This window comes from Coturnix japonica, chromosome 5, assembly GCF_001577835.2.
Source record: "Coturnix japonica isolate 7356 chromosome 5, Coturnix japonica 2.1, whole genome shotgun sequence".
Lineage (NCBI taxonomy): Eukaryota > Metazoa > Chordata > Aves > Galliformes > Phasianidae > Coturnix > Coturnix japonica.
In genome coordinates, this window is record NC_029520.1 from 40,930,045 (window position 1) to 40,947,894 (window position 17,850).

The 17,850-nt window shown below is 40.1% G+C and overlaps 1 protein-coding gene across 8 annotated transcripts in view; it reads left to right on the forward strand.

Moving 5' to 3' along the window:
* Positions 1-1,603: 1,603 nt before the first annotated feature.
* UNC79 (unc-79 homolog, NALCN channel complex subunit) overlaps positions 1,604-17,850 on the forward strand; it is an 85,381-nt gene continuing 69,134 nt past the window's right edge. For 5 of the 8 annotated variants that reach the window (XM_015865399.2, XM_015865402.2, XM_015865403.2 and 2 more), the window contains exons 1-4: positions 1,604-1,748; positions 6,204-6,324; positions 12,173-12,477; positions 15,726-15,896. In XM_015865399.2, coding sequence (XP_015720885.1) covers positions 1,727-1,748; positions 6,204-6,324; positions 12,173-12,477; positions 15,726-15,896 — 619 coding nt within the window. In that variant the 5' untranslated portion in view covers positions 1,604-1,726. Of the gene's footprint in view, positions 1,749-1,971; positions 2,169-6,203; positions 6,325-12,172; positions 12,478-15,725; positions 15,897-17,850 lie in introns of those variants that run through there. The other 3 variants (XM_015865404.2, XM_015865406.2, XM_032444907.1) reach the window with 3 other exon arrangements.

Here is a 17,850-nt window from a genome sequence, read left to right on the forward strand (position 1 = left end):
GCCTGAAAGCCTATATTCTGAAAGCCTCCATTTTCCTCACTGATGTTTTGTTTGGCGAGGTTAAGACTTGGGGAAGGGAGGCTTGCAGTTCCATGTGACCTCCTCAGGCACTTCATTACAATAAATAAATGGAAAAACTCTCATTGACTTCAGCAGGATCTGATATCACACGTCAGTGCCTAATGAAAGAGTGAAGCGTAAGCAATCTCTGCCTCACCTCTGCTGCCCAGGTAACAATATACAGATCTTGCAGTGAGCTCAGCAGGAGGAAAGAGCAAAGCACATGTGGGAGAAGAACAGAACTTTTTGCTTTCTTAAAGTACCACTCAAGCAACCAGAGCCATCCTTTCCCAATTAACTCACGTCCTTCTGTTGCCATCCAGTTCCACTATATATCCATAGCAGCCACAGGTAGTCATAGCAGCCTCCAATCTGAGCAGCAGGAACCGGGATGCACTGCTTGCATGATGAACCAGAACATGCACCTATACTCCTCCAGCTACCTGGCACTGCTCTCTTTGGCTGCTGTACGCCACCTCATCCAGCTCAGCCCTTTAGGGAGATTATATTGAAACAGTATTACTTGTCAGGATCCAGACGCCTGCCTTATGGTACCTGCAGACTCCTGCAAAACACGGGTCCCCTGTGCCAAGCAATCTTCTGAAGCCAAACTACTGGATACAGACAGGGACTGCAGGGTTCTTGATCTGTTTACCACCCTCAGCTGTTTAAACTGGAGTTGGATGAACACACATCCATGAATTTGTGTGCCCACTGAATTGTGTGTATTTCTCACCCTGAAAAATGGTAATTATTATTTCAAATACCCTCATTTATTTAATTATTATTTTTATTTTCCTGGAAAATGATAAATATGTATTTGTTTCCTTCTCCACTTCTGTAAGTGCTACTTTAATTATGATGTTATGATGTCCCTGCCCGCAGCAGGGGTTGGAATTGGATGATCTTTAAGGTCCCTTCCAACCCAAGCCATTCCATATTTTCCCATGGCAGGAACCTACAGGCATTGCTAATAAGAAATAAGAAGAAAAAATGCACTGTGAATCTGGAGGGACTGTGGAATAGGATTTGGTTAGAAAATACAGATGTGTCTGCAGTGCAGCTCGTTTATTTAGCATGTGGGGGTCAGACTCTTCTCCCAGGCAACAGAGATAAGGTGAGAGGCATTAGGTTGCGCCTGGGGAGGGTCAGGCTGGATACAGAGAAGCCTTTCTTCTCTGAAAGAATGGTAAGGTACCAGCACAGGCTGCCCAGGGAGGTGATGGAGTTCAAGAAAGGTACAGATGTGGTACTGAGGGACATGGTTTAGAGTGGTCACAGCATGGATCGATGTGATGGTTGGGCTAAATGATCTTGGTGGTCTTTCTGACCTTAATGGCTCTATGACACTCTGATGATGAGCAGCTGCTGCCTGTGGCCCCAAGGCAGCCCCCAAACACCCCCAGAGCCCCACTGGGGAGCACCACCACTTTCTTGGGGCCTCCGGGACCTCGGTGCCGCCCCCCGGAGCCGGTCAGCGAGGCGGCTCCAGGCAGGTTCCCTTTAAGAGCTCTCTCCGTTCCCGCCCCGTCTCCGCCCGCCGCCGCCGCTCCCGGCCCGCATCCTTGCGGCAGCGGCTCCATCCCCAGCGTGGTGTCGCTCCGAGACGGGGCGTTGCGCCGTCCCCGCTGCTGAGGTGGGCGCTTGGGGCCGCCCCGCCGGCAGCATGTCCACCAAGGCGGAGCAGTGTGAGTGGCGGGGCCGGGCGGCGCGGCCGGGTGCAGTCCGATGGGAGCGGGGTCCCGGGGGCTGTCTTCTCGCTGCGGGGCATCCCGGCGGGGCAGCGCTCACCCCGCGTTGTAGGGCATCCCGGCAACGGGCAGCGGGAGGGGTGGTCTATGGAGGGGGGCCGCCTCCTTTCTGGCTCTTTCTGCCTCCGCCGTTGCGGTGGTACTGATGGCGAGGCGGCCTTCCTGGGGACGCAACGCGTCCGTCCTCGCTGGGCGCTGGGGTGGAAGGGATGGAGCGGGCATCGGGCCTCTCCGGCATCGATCCCGGCGCCGTGCCGCCCGGTTGGTGCTCCTGGCTTTGCTGCCGTGATGCTGCCGTCGCTGTGTGATGGAAGCACGGTGCCGCTTTTGCTGGTGGCACGCACCTTTGGGCTGAAGGTACGGCGGCATCGCTGCCTTGCCGCGTTCCTCCACGCCCTGCAGGACCCTCGGCTGCCGTCAGCTCTGCCCGCAGCTTCTCGTGGCAGCCGGTGATGTGCCAGCCACCATGATGGCTGTGTGCGGGGAGCTGCCAGGTGACATGGTGGCTGGGACGGCTGTAGCTGGGCCGCGAGTGTGTGGATGCTGACGGCAGCTGCTGTTCTGCCGGAGCGCTGCGAGAGGCGGAGGGAAAAACAGCAGCGCTGTCGGGATGGTCACCCGCATCAAGGCTACCTTCTCTGCCGGTGTTAGAGCAGCAGGCTGGATTGATGACTGCCATAACTACGCGATGCGATCTAATGGCTCAGAGGTTCATTGCTGTCCTCTGCATCCTGTTGGCTTCTCAGGTCACTGGCAAGAGTCCTTGTTCTGATAAGCCTGTGCTGAACTGCTCTAGGGAAGTGATTACTTGTAACTTTTCCTTTAGGGTTTGCCACTTATTCACAGTAATGGATGATGCCCCTATTAAAATATTATGTGGATGCAAATTTATTACTGTGGGGCTGTGTTTCTGGCCTTGTGTATAGAAAGGCAATGTTCTGACCATACCTCAGGCCTTGAGTGTGCAGTGCTCAGATCCATGCTGCTCTGTTCTTTCTGCCTTCCTCCCACCCAAGTTTCCTTCTCATACACTGTCCTTCACACTGGCCTGTAGAAGAATGTCTGCTGTTCCTTATCCTGCCACTGTCTTCAGCATTTTCCCTCTTTTCTGTTTTGCCTCCTCAGTTTCCCCATTCCTAATTCTTTTGGTCTTCTCTGCTTGAGCTTCTATTCCATATATATATTTTTTTCCTTGTCTGTCTTTCCTTTTCATCCCTTGTACAATTTGGGAGACTGCTCTACTGTGTCCATGTTATTTTTCTTTAAAGATTTACTTGGGCTCCAGTTTGCAGATATTTCCTCTTCCTGACACTTTTTCATGGCTCATCAGAGCACTCTGTTCAGTTAGCAGACATATCCTGTGCATTCCGACTTACTGGATGTATCTTGTTTACAAAGGCTGCTCCCCTGTTTAGTTATTATGGCATTACCAAATGTCTTTTTCTCTACATAACTTAAAGATCCACTCACCTGCAATTTTTGACCAATGGTGATGGTGTCTGACAAGGATTATATTGATGTGCATGCGTAATTATCAGGCAAACCTTCAGACTCCAACTGTGGCTGCTGTTGCTTCTGCCCTCATGGACAGACAAGTGAGAACCAGAATGTCTCAAGGAGGAGTTATACTAAATCTGAATTTACCAAGAAACAACGGGAAAAAAAAACCCAACAAATGTGGAAACGGAGTGACCAGTTGGAAAGAGCAACAAGGCACTGGTCTAAACATGAATGCATGGCCACCCCCTCAGCACTTTGGCAGGTTGTATGGAAAGCAGGTAAAATGGTGGCAATCTGGGAAATCATCTTGAGAAGCTTCTATTTTTGTGACCGCTTGCATTTCATATCTCATACGAGGGGATACTGACAGTGGGTTTCATCACTTGACCCACCACCACAGCATGCCCAAGGTATGCTTTTGTATCAAAAAAGGGTTGGTTCCTTTTCACCTTGAGTTACACTAGCTGGCATTTAGTTGTGGTAAGTAATGTCCTGGGAAAGCCTGATTCTCACAATGTTTTCCAGGGTAGTGGAACAACCAAAACCATATTTAAAAGCTCTTAATAGTTTCACTCAATTCAGTAAGTGCTTATGAGGAAGCTAGAAAGTTTAGTTAGGTTGGTGCAGATAATAAAGAGATACCCAGCAAAATACCATGAAATATTTCCTTTTCATTTTTACTTTGAATTTGTTTTATATGATGACCCCATGAGAGGGGCAAAGAAAGTATTTCCACAGAGTGACATCATATTTTGAATTGTATCTCTGGACGCTCAGGTAATTCACACATTTCACTATCTTCAGGGCTTATAAACCTTTGCTCTGGGGCTTTCTTTTAGAAGGGTGTCAGTGTTCTGGGATGCTGTACTGAAATGGTCAGCGTTCTGGGCAGCTCTGTGAGGTGAGGCCAAAACCTTGAGTCTAGAGCTATGTTAAGTATTTAGAAAATCTAAATAAAGTGTTCTGTTATTTCAGCTTATATAATTGCAAGACTGCTCTGATTAATAGAAAAAATATATATACACGCTACTGAAAGGAAGTAATTGTCGGAAGATGTTCCATAATTTTCAGCATTTCATTAATTAATTTCATTTACAGATATCTGAATCATAGAATCATTGAATCACCAAGGTTGGAAAAGACCTAAAAGATCATCCAGTCCAACCGTTCACCTATTACCAATAGCTCCCACTAAACCGTGTCCCTCAACACAACATCCAGTCTTTCCTTGAACGCCCCCAGGGTTGATGACTCCACCACCTCCCTGGTCAGTCCATTCCAGTGCCTGACCACCCTTTCTGAGAAGTAATACCTCCTAATGTCCAGCCTGGATCTCCCCTACTGTAACTTGAAAGCCATGGCAGCCACATTCAAGGTCAGGCTGGACCATGCTCTACACAACTTGTTCTACATGTGGATGTCCCTGTTCATTGCTGGGGAGCTGGACCTTTAAAGGTCCCTTCCAACTCTGAGAATTCTATGGTTTGGGCAATTGAGGGTTGGCAGACTGGGTTCCTCTGTAGAGATGGTCAGACTGAATAGAGCAAAAAGTGCCCAGACCATCCTTGATTATACCTGCATGAGGCTGGCCTCACATAGGCAGTGCGCAACTCGGTAGCTATAGTGGATCATTTTTCTTCCAATACTGAACATGGAGCTTGGTTAGATACTAAGAGCGCTATTTCTAAAACAACCAATCTCAAAGAAGGTGTAGAGCTTCTTCTACTCTTTGAAATGCTCTCATCTGCTTGATCAGATTTCTTAAGACACTTAAAGAAACAGCACAGCTCTTTTAGTATCTGTAGTTCATTGCATAGCGTATATTTGTAACATTAAGTAAATAATACCAGCTCTCTGTATTAGCTTGTATTTCTCCTTTTGGCTATAGAAATGTCACCTCACATAAACCTCCTGTTATCCAGTGTCTCATTTATTATAAATGAATCCTGAGATTTTTTGAAGACACAGATAACTGCTCTTTTTCAATTATCCCCCCTCCCCCATTTGCTAGCAGAAAGGCAATATGAAGCAGGAGCAGACTTGCTGCCTTTCTTGTCTTCCCCTTAGCACTCATGCATGGTAATGTTCAATTTATTTTCTCTTAGAGGTGTCTGTATCATCTATTAGATATGCACAGTTTTTACATTACATACTCTCTCTCTCTCTCTCTCTCTCTCTACTCTGCCCTGGTGAGGCCTCATCTGGAATACTGTGTCCAGTTCTGGGCTCCCCAGTACAAAAAAGACAGGGATCTCTTGGAAAGAGTCCAGTGGAGGGCCACTAAGATGGTGAAGGGCCTGGAGCATCTCCCCTATGAGGAGAGACTTAGGGAACTGGGTCTGTTTAGCCTTGAGAAAAGAAGGCTGAGAGGGGACTTGATCCAGGTTTATAAATACCTGAGGTGTGGGAGCCATAGTGGTGAGTCTGGTCTCTTTTCAGTAGTGCATGGGGACAGGACTAGGGGTAATGGGATGAAACTACAGCATAGGAAGTTCCGCACAAATGTGCGGAAGAACTTCTTTACAGTGAGGGTGAGGGAGCACTGGAACAGGCTGCCCAGGGAGGTGGTGGAGTCTCCTTCTCTGGAGATATTTAAGACCCGCCTGGACGCCTACCTGTGTGACATGGTGTAGGGAGCCTACTTTGGCAGGGGGGTTGGACTCAATGATCTCTAGAGGTCCCTTCCAACCCCTACAATTCTGTGATTCTGTGATTCTGTGATTATTCAGTAAAAAGTGTGAAAAAAAACCTTTTTAATGGCTTAATTCTTAAATTAATGACAAAAAAAAAAATAAAAAAAAAATCAGTTGTGGTAGGAGCAGAGGCGATTCCCTCAACATCTGCAAAAAGCTGAATGAAACTTTCTGTGTCTGTTTTTTGTCTTTAATGTAGTTGCTTCCAAAATCCGTTACCTTCAAGAATACCACAACCGGGTTCTCCACAACATTTACCCTGTGCCCTCTGGGACTGACATTGCAAATACTCTGAAGTACTTTTCTCAGACGTTATTGAGGTAAGTTTTAACTAGTGCTCTTGAAGAAGTAAAAAAAAATTGCTGAAGTATTGTAGGGGGTATTCACTGACTTTGAATTGTTTGTGGGATTTAATGGGTCGGTGCTCTACCAGAAAGAGTCAGAGCATAATTTAAGAAAAGGATGGTATAAATTAATCTCTTCAGTGGCTGTTGCCCAATTTGCCCAGTTGAGCTGCTTATTGAGTGGCTGATTCTAAAATAAACTTGGTTGTTTACACATTTACTTGGCCCTTCTAAGTCTTAGGTGAATGTGCAAACATACTGAACCCATGAAGAAAGGATCTAGTGACCTGCAGAGCTTTAGAAGTGGACACTCATGACCTACTTGACAACCCTGGTGCTTTGGGATGGTAGAGCAATGAGCCAGGCAAACAGGACTAGAGTCTGTGACATAGTTCAGATTGGGTTCTGGTTCAGTCCCTTATAACATTATGAATTGCTGTGAAGTTGGTATACAGATCTGGATTTGGATGTCAGCAGCAAGAGATCAGGATTACTCTGACCTGTTAGTTTGATCTAGTTTGATTCACCATTTAGTGACAATATGTGGTGCAAAATACCATACAAATACAGAATGCATTTTGAATAGGAAACATTACCTCTTGTCTTTCTAAAAAGATGTAAAAAGTTGTAGGGCTTAATCAGGAATGACATGCATATCCTGCTTGACTCCATGGTGCTACCTAGTGGTTCCATATTTTCAAATCGATTTAAAATGGCATTTGATGGTGAGGATTGGATTTTTATCTGCCCAGGTTTTGATTGGCATTAGTTTTCATATATAAATAAAATAATGTTAGTGTATAGCTTCCTGAATTTGTACCTGGGATGTTTCTCCTTGCTGTCAGAAACTAGTCTGAAAATACAGCCATTTGTCTTATGTCCTGAGGAAACAGTCATTTATTACAGTTAACTGCATATTTGTACACATAACCAGATGATGCAAATAAGTGGAGAAGCATGAATTTAACTTGAAAGAATATTAGTTTATTCTAACAGTCATTCAAAACCCATGGAACATAACAGGATTCATGACCCTGATTGTAAACCTATGAGAAGGAAAGATACGTAGACAGAATTACTTCTTATCAGCGGAACACGTATTTCACTCTTTAAAAACAAACAAAAAAGCAGCAACAAAACCACCAAACAGAAACAAAGAAACCCAGCCCTTCTGTTAGCTGAAAATCTCAAGACTGGAATTGTTTAACCGCTGTGAAATGTGTTTCCCTCAGCATTTAAAGTGCTGAAAAAAGAAGTGAGGCAACCAGTAGGGTCTTTTTAAAAGATCAGTAAGGGAATTTTGTCTTATAACACAGCAGCAGTAACAAAATAATAATAAAAAATAAAAAAGATTCAAAAAGTCATTGAGAATACCTCTGAAATAGGACTTTGTTCCCACATCAGAATGTTTTGACGGTTTGTTTCACACAACAAACACATTTAGGTCATGTTTGAAGAAGGCTCTTAACTATAGTGCCTCTACTTAAATGCTGTGAGCCTTCAAGTCTAAATCTCTTGCTTTAACAGCTTTACTCTGAATGTTTTATATCTTGTTTCTCAGCTGTAACTACCAAGTGCTACAGTGAGATCCATTTCTTTCTAGGGCAAAAGTTCTGGAACAGAATGAATTTAAAAACTTCTTCTTAAAGAAAATATACCACCTGCTGTCTTAATCTTCCTGAGCAGTACAACTGCATGTCCTCTGCAACAAATGCTTTGTACTCCATGGGCAGGGAGGTTTCTGGGCTTACTGAAGAAGCTTTACAATTACCAGTTATGGGAATAGTTTAGAATTAGAATAGCAACAGCACAACTGAGCAACTCTATTTCTTTATTTTGTGCTTGGAATGGGACTGAACCAAAATCCTGTTGTTGATGCTTACCTCATGAGGCAGAAGTGAAACTGATATGAAAAACATAGATCTACATTATTCCCCAAAGGCTTTGTCCTTACCAATGCTGGATCTGATCAACCTCAGAGGTAGAGGGATGCCAGAAATTTCAGCCAGGACTTGGATCTAAATTTATTAAGTAGCCTGAATTCTGATGCTCAGCCTGGTCAAATCCTTATAACTGGGAAATCTGAACTGTGGTGAGAACCTGTGTGCTGTGGTTGAACTGGTATAAGTGTATATGCTTGCTTATTCTAAGATAAAAGCTGGCTAAAGAAGCAAAACAGAACATACCCTGTGTTTAGTGTGGCAGATGGAAAGGAGGAAACTCCCACCCACTGTATGCAGATCTCTAAGATTTATCCTGAAACTAAACAGACTGGTTAAGAACTTGTCTTTCTGAACAGTCTGATCAAAAATTTCTCTGTGTGCCGAGTCTCCTTTCTGCCTCCTACACTGTTACTCCCTTGTGTAAGGTTTAACTTCAGTGTTAGAAATATGTGATGGAGAATAACCTTTTTAGCTTGAGATGGAACATATGAAATGAATTCACGCTGCAGAAAGAGTACTGATCAAACAGCAGAAATGTCCACTGGTTTATGGAGATTCGTTTTGTCTTGCGGAGCAAATTGGTTGGGGTCATCTATTTTAAAAAGAACTTTAAAAATATTTTCTACTTTGATGTGTATTCTTTCTGCAGCTGATTTTCAGGACAAACTTTTATTGATAAACATGTAGTCAAAGGAATCAAGAAGGAAAGGTGCTTAGTCACAGAAATTCGGTATTATGATTGTGTTTTACAAGTGTAGCTTTTACTACTTATATTTTTTACCTTCCCATAGTATGGGCACATTGAATGTGCTTTCAGTGGGGGTATGCCTACTGTTTTGGATCACATTCATATCTGGTGTCATTCTGCTAGTTATTGCACAAGGGATTAGTTTGCTCCTTTGCGCTGTATATAGCTTCAATATAGCACAAGCTCAGGGGTGGGGGGAGCAGATGTGGAATGGCTAAAAAAATTCAATTCCTTTTTCTATGAACAAACATCACATAAAGTCACCATACACAATGCATAGCATATTGATTCATTTAGTTCTTCCTTAATTTTCCTCTTTGGACAAAAGCATTTCCTTACATTACCGCATGAATTTGTTTCATGCCCTGCTCATTTTCAGTATTTTAACTCTCATTTGAGGAATGATCTTAAGGTTTAAACATCTTGCAGATCAACTTCCACATTTTCTCGGAGAAAAGTCTCCGTGCATGTTTCTAAGTAAAATGTATTTCATAAGGAATAGTTACAAATGCCTAGTGGCTAATTAATAATCACACTTGTTTTGCTGCCTTGGTGAGATGCAAATCCCTCAGACATCTTAGGAAATGTTTCCTGAAAGACAATAATTTTGAGCTAGATTTGCAGCAGAGGTGTACAAATCCTCATCCTTCTTGAAGGAAGCCTGACAGTTTCCTTGCATGTCATGGAGCAGGTTCAGTATGGAGTTATGATCTGCTGGCAGTCCCTGTTTTCAGTATGTGCTATGAGCAGAAACAGGAACAAACTGCAACAATTCTATCTTAGTCTTAGAAGACTTCATAGATTTTCATTTTTGACTCTGATTTATTGCCATTGTAACATTCTCATCAGGCACAAATCTGGATCTGATTGTTTCGGGTGTTTTGTGTTTTTTTCCCCCCACCTAAATTTGACGTGATTAGATCTATTTTTCATATATGATCTAATTTCTGTTCCTGGAGTTAACAGAATGATGACCCAGTCAATATATAAGACTGTGCGTCTTGGTTTCCAGTCAGTTGGCCATAGCTTCACGTCAAAAAAAAAAAAAAAAGAAGTCTGTAGTGCAAACTCTCCATCACTGCCTTACACTTTTCAAAGCAAGGATGAAGTAATAGAGTACTACACTTTCTGGAAGCAACTGTGATTGAAGTGATGTGTTGACAAGTTCAGGGATGGAAAATTGGTATCATCTTCTAGTAGACAGAGGTAGAGTATAATTTAGTACCTTCATGTCTATAAACGAGAGCTGTAGAATACAGCAAATAAGCACCAAGAAAATTAAAAGTCAATAGGAAATAAGGAACCAGCACTCTTAATAATTTGTTTTTGAAGTCATACTAGATCCTAGTGATTTTTCTGATACAATTTTATAAACATTTTCATGGCAGTCAATACTTTTCTTGTACTGGACATTGGGTAACAGAAATCAAATTAATCTAACAAATATATAGGGCATAGTATTAAAAAAGTAGTTTATTAAAATAGACAATATGCCTGCAATGTCTGGCTGCAAGTGTGGTGTGAGACCTGCCTGGTAGTAGCCACTTGGCATGCAACTGTAACTGTGGAAGTGTTTTACATATATAGCGAATGAATGGCATCTCTTCTTATAAGCACCTTTGCATGAGTTCAGCTTATTTGTGTGAGTTTTTACATTGACACAGATGCATCTGTGCTAAGGTGGTTATATGGTAGGGATGTCTCTTCTGTTAAAGATAATGGAGACTTTCAGAAGTCTCCCTCTTGGCGTAATTCTGCTCTTCATAAGTCAGTGGGAATTTTGATGCTACTCTCTTGTCTTTTATAAGTAAAGTTTTAATGCTGACTTTGGGGGTGGAGTTAAACCAACAGGAATTGTTTTTGGGAATTCTGATTGCTGAGAGGTGCAAAATATGCCTAAAGAAAACAGCAAAACATCAAAAACTATGTGTGGTTCAATATATTTAAAAGCTGTATTATATTTTCTAGGCACATACAAAGACTGAGATAGCCCTATCATTGTCTGAGAACTAAAATGTAGCACTGCTTAAGTGACAATTTATATCTAAAGTAGCTTTTTATCTTTCTTTTTAGAAAATTAGGTTAACGTGTTTACAACATTCGTAAAACTACATCAATGAGGTGGTTGACATATAGCTTCTATTTTGATTCCCACTAAATCCTTTTTTATTTTCTTGAAATTATCTCTCCTTTAGTTTATAGTGAGTTTTGTTGAATAAATAACGTAAGTAGCAGGAGGAATGTATGGTAACATACTGTCTGATCTGCAGTTACATTATTGGTCTTGCTTGCTTAGCACTTAGATTTTGAAGGTAACTATTTACCCAAGGAACATTTGTATTCGTAAAGTAAAATGTTTCCTCCTTAAACATGAGCAAAGTTAAAAAAACATGAACAACCATTATCATTAGCTCGCAACATATGCTAAAGACCATCTACTATATATTATTTTATAACTTTTCCAAATGTAGTTTAGTTAACATTTTAGAAATATTATATTATTTCTAAATCCATGTGCCTGTTTAAACTTCATTATCTCAAATGATACTGACTGAGTGGTCATGAAACAGTATCATAAAATACATAGACATTATTTTAATGCAATAAACATGTGATTTTTAAGACTGTCTTAACAAACACACATGTTTATTCTTTGCTAAAACATGTTTCTGCAAGTGCCACACCTATATTTTACATGTTTTCAGTCAGTTGTTTCAAATGATTTCCTAGAGGGGAGTAAAATCCAATAACCTCTCAAAATCTTGGAGTAAAATACCGATCTGTTTTGACACAGCTATTTTTCCATAGCAAACGTTATTAATGCCTAGAATTTTTCTTAACTGTGAAACATGGGTAGGGCACTGAAACATGCATTTTTATATTTTTGCTCCTTATGAACCAGATAACACATGAGATGCAATGAAAATGTTCGTAGCTGTCAATTTTAATTCTTGTGTCTTGGAGCATGAAAATCAATGGTTACTAGATTTGTAGATAAACTGGTTTTGGGAGCAATTGCATCTTATGTGGGATGTATCTGGTGTTTTATTATTTGTTTTATAGTGTCATTTCAATGTAATGTGCTGTTCTTTGTGTCTTTGTTGTCTCTTTTTTTTCTTTGTCCCCCCAACAGCATTTTGTCCCGCACAGGGAAGAAGGAGAATCAAGATGCCTCCAATTTGACAGTGCCCATGACCATGTGTCTTTTTCCTGTGCCATTCCCACTCACCCCATCTCTAAGACCACAGGTCAGTTCCATCAACCCTACTGTTACTCGCTCCCTCCTTTACAGCGTCCTGCGAGATGCTCCATCAGAACGTGGCCAGCAAAGTCGTGATGCTCAGTTATCAGACTACCCATCTTTGGACTATCAAGGACTTTACGTGACACTGGTGACACTGCTGGATCTAGTTCCATTGCTACAACATGGTCAACATGGTAAGCAGGCCCTTGAACCATTCCAGTACACTTAACTTCAGTGCCGTGAATCCATGAATGATGCTTATATGCAATAGAAGAGATGGGCCTAAACTGATCTGGATCTGGATGTCATATCTACTGGGATGTACTTATATCAAAGTGTTTGGTTTGCTTTCTGAAATAAAAGATATTTTGTTTCGTGAACCATGGATTTGGGTTTGAATTCTGAACTTGTCTGGTTTTCAGTGAAATGCTGATAGTATGGAACTATAGTAATACAAATGTGTCTAAAAATATCTGGAACCTGAATATGAATCTGTAGGGATGTCTTCAGGCTTCTCTTTTTGAAGTGGAGGAATATGCAGATTTAGTGTTTTGGTGAAAGTCCATCTCTGCACAGAACACAGTATATATTATATATATATATATATATAAATCAACATTTGATTGAAGAAAAACGATGACAATAGAGATGGCTTTAAAATATTCCAGATTAAAAAGATGCCAATATTTCCATCTGACTTACTGAAAAGCGGTGTTTTCTTAGGTTTTGAACTACTTCATCTCAAGGGTTTTGTGACTGTGGTGTATTTTTATTGTTTCTTTTTCTTTTTTCTTTTTTCTTTTTTCTTTTTCCCTCAAGTACTGCATATCTGTCTTGCTAATCTGTGGCTTCCCATAATGTGGTTTTGGAATCCAGCATTTTCCTTATGTTGCACAAGCCAGAAATTAATTTTCACCATGGTACCAGGGTGTATTATATCATGATGAACTTATGTAGTTCAGTACAGGGAGTACTGTCATCAGTCTGATTCACTGCTAAACTCTTTAGCAGGAAAGCTGCTTCTGCTAAATGCTAAATTACTTCTGAGTTGGCAGCAGCATGTCTTGATTCAATGATTACTGCACTGGGATCTTGGAAAAAGGGGACTATTAGCAAATTATAGGCCTGATGACTTTACCATTTTTCCAGAAATTGAAGTTAATTATCAAAACAGTATTTTTCTAAGTAGATAACATGGTGATAATTAAAAACCAATGGAGTCTTCTAAAGAACAAACAAACATGATTTTGTTTTATGATGGCACAATGGTTCTTCTGGTGAAGTTTTTCTGTCCTTATTCAGACTGTCATTGCTGTGTTACTTGACATGGGCAGTCTGGGACATATAGTTGTCACTTGAATGAGGAAAAGCACACCAGGAGAGGGAGTGCTTTGGATACACCAAGTGTGAACCTTACAGGAGCCTGTGTTGCGTGTAGTGTTATTAAATATTTTAATTTTACTGGGCTGACAGCAATGAAAAAGCATTTTGATTTACAGGGGATATCAAGGTAGTAAAAGTAGTGTCCCTTATGTGAACAATTTCTAATTCAAAATAATCTTGGTAAATTGCAGTTTGTTTTGAAACCTCTTCAAAGTCAAAAGTAAAATACTATATTTGCATATGAGAAATCAAATGAGAAATATTGGCTTGAAAGTCATACTGCACGAAGTGTTACAGCAGATCAGACGCTGACTGACTCATTAACATACTAATACTGGCAATGTGTAAACATCTTTTATTAGACATCCAAAGCATTTTATTTAATTTTTCATTCTAATATTTCTATCAAGGTAGCAGCTGGAGTAAAATTTTCAGATTTATTTATCTGGTCCTAAGAAATGCACAAACTATTCAGGAAGATTCTCCAGGAAAAAGAAACAAGAATAATGTGAAGTCTAGAAAGTGTGGACAGAAAGGAAAAACCAAAATAATTTTGGCTTAAAGAAAATGGAGGGGAATTGTGATTATAAACATGTAAAGATTGTTTAAAGATTGCTGCAAGGAGAAATAAACTGTATTTATGGTTACCTGGGAGAAGGATTAGAAGTAGTTGGCTTATATTCCAGCAGAAGAAATTTCAAAAACAAAACAGAAATCCAACACCTTTTTGTAATGTATATGGTTAAACACTAAGAAGAATTGACAGATGAGGGAGTGAAACTGTCCTGACATTACTAAAGCCAAATTAGATAAACATGTGCCAGAAATAATATGGTTGACTTCTGTGAGGCAAGGGGACTTCACCTATTATTTCCTGTGCTTCTGTGTATTGAGAATCAAATTTTTGTGATAGAACTTAATTATTTTTTTCCCTCAACATAGCATTTGTCAAAAAGAAATGTGCTTTTTTGTTTTTTAACTCTGAACAATCCATGCTGGTTGGGTAAGTACAACAGGTACATTAGATGGTCCTCAGATGTGATCATGTCAGACAATAGCAAACTGTCAATATGTAAATATGTATTGCAAGAGCAAAACGTGCTCTACCATTACAAGTCTAGGCTTTCCACAGAAGGCTTACTGCATACACAAAAATGAAGTGCAGACTTCTCTGAGCACTCAAATCATCCTAGGAGTACAGATGAGTTTAGAGATCTGTGTAATACAATTAAGGTTAATGGAGTCAGTAACAGAAGAAATCCCTTTCCTGCAGAGATAATGCCTTATGATATTTTGTAGTGACCACACAGGTTCAGACCTGGAGTTCATTGGATTCTTGGAGGGTTACTGGTCAGTTCCTCATTTGGAAGATGTCACAGTTCCCACATATACAATAACATATCTCCTCTGTTTAGATCTTGAAATGTTGCAATTTCTTAAGTATATCTTCCAAAACATTGTATTAATTAGAATTAGTCTGGAAACTCATAAATTTATAATTATCTTATTCTTCTGAAGCCTTGGGTGTTCTTGGTCTCAATGGCTTCCAATGGAAACAAGACTCTCTGTTTAATCACATATTGTTTGCAAAATGCAGTGATGCTCCCCTGAGCCTTTGTGTGGGAAGCAATTTGCAGTTGTCATAAAGATAATTAAGATCAAAGTCTGATTTTGTTGGCAGATAATTTGAGAAGCTTTTTGCAAAAGGGGGCTTTTTCAAACCTAAGTACCTATCAAATCTGAAATAACACTTCTGCTTAAATGCAGGCCGCTTTATGTAGGCGTGTTAGTTTTACTGTATTTGTATTCCCTCCAAACTGTTCTGGATACAGCTGAACAGCTGTTTTCTTCTGTTTTAGGAGGGGCTTCAATTATGAGTGATTATTTGTGACCATGATAATTAAGTAATTAATTATGAAATACTTAAAGGGAAAAAACTTGAATTAAAGTTTGAAATGCAAACTTCAGACGGATTCATAAATCAAGAAGTAATTAAGTAAGTAAGTTGTAATTATTTTCCAACGTAATGATTCTGTATTTATTTCATTTTATTCAACAGATCTTGGGCAATCAATTTTTTACACTACTACATGCTTGCTTCCTTTTCTCAATGATGATATTTTGAGTACTTTACCTTATACAATGATTTCAACATTAGCTACCTTTCCACCATTTCTGCACAAGGATATTATAGAATATCTCAGCACATCTTTTCTGCCTATGGCTATCTGTAAGTAGAATTTATTCTGGTATTGTTATGGTTCAGAAAATAGTACACTGATACAATATCAGTCTGTGAGAGCCAGTTATGTCATAGAATTGTTATGCAATACTGTATGTATATAAAAAGACTGCTCATAGATGAAAATAATTCTATAATTTTATTATTGATTATTTTCTTGATTACAGTTAACAGGCAGAATGCTGCTAAATGATGTATGCAATATCAATATGTGTATGATATATGATTTTTGAATCTGCACTGAACGTGGATGTACAGTAATGAATCTTTTCAATGTAATGATACCATGAAGAATTTCCAGTTTTCTCCCTCCATCTCTTCCTGTCATTTTAATTACTGTACTAAAGAGCTGCACACATAATGTCTTCTATCTCTAAGTTTTAAGACAGAATTTGATAATGGCTGCCTTTTTTGGGGGGCAGATGGGATGGGGAGTGTGGAGTTTCATTTTCTCCCCTGAAGGTATGACATGATTACCTAATTTCAGAATTCCTGTAGGTTGTGAGTCCTTGAGTTCTGAATTGTGTACTTGTCTTTGTACCTAAAACCTTGATTTAGAGAGAATTTTAACCATTTTCTGCAAACAAAAATATTAGGTTTAATGTTAAAAATCAGTTTTAACCAACAGTTGTTTCCCTGTGGAGTTGACCAGATTCTCAAAACACAACTGGACAACATCCTGAGTACCTGCTCTAGCTGACCTTTATTTGAGCAGGAGTTGGAAAGAACCTCTGTGGATCATCTTGTCCAAAATCAACCATCCTGTGATTCTGAGAATATCTCTCCCTTATTTGTGTTGCAGGCCTTTATGGAAAAAGCAGGATTTTTTTCTTTTAAATTATTATTATTATTATTATTATTATTATTATTATTATTATTATTATTATTATTATTATTATTTGTATAAAGATCTACACTGATGTCAGTGACAAGTGTGGAAATTCCTCTTAGAACAAGGAAAGAAGTACAGTACAGATTTTGTTGAAATTTACGCCTAACTATTTTCAGTCAGTGCTCTTGGAAAAAATTTCCTCTTTGGGTTAAGAGCAGAATGTTATATTAAACTTTTATTTCCTCTACTGATGCTATCTGTTAATGAACAGCTGATGTACTTAGGTAACATATCCCACCCTGTCTTCAAATCTCTAAAAATGTTCTCCAAAAGAATTGATGGAGCCAAACCCTTGGCTTTCTTGCATATATGCAATTCTGTACTCTGTGCGGATGACATTCAAAAAGGAATGTTTTAGCTCTCTGTTGCACATTAATGTTGGGGCATATGGGGAGATTGCACATTATTCTGTTTTCCCTTCCTTTACCAGTTATGTGCTCTTCAAAGTAGTGTCCTAGGCTTTCTCCACTGGGAGTGATCTGTTCCTTTGCAAGGCAAGCATAGAACCTTTCTTTTTCCTGGTGCTCAGCTCTGAGTCAAACTGAAAGGGAGGGTACAAGAGATGGCACGAGCAGCTGAAGAGCCAGATGGGAGGGATGAAAGTATCTCACAGAACAATGATTAGGTTCTATCCCAAATACTTAGTGTCTTGGTCCTGACAAACAGGCTTGGGAATGAACTGTAGAACATGAACAGAGAAAATGCACATCTCCTGTTGTGTAGGTGGGTGCCTTAGAAGATATATTGCCATGATGTAGTTCTGCAAATGAGCACCTTCACTCTGCAGTTATTCCAAGTCTACTATCTGATAGTGAATGTACAGCAGGAGATTAGAAGGAACTCTAGCTACTTCATATGTGAGGTCAAAATTACATCACCTTGGCTTCACTGCATTGCTACCGTTTGTCTTTACCATAGATCACATAGATCACACTGTGGTATATAGCCATAATCATGTTGTGTAGTCCCTGAGAAGTACGTTGTGCCATATACCACCAGTCAGCCTCCACCAATCTCACAGCTTTGCCATTGCATACCAAAAGTAAGCTT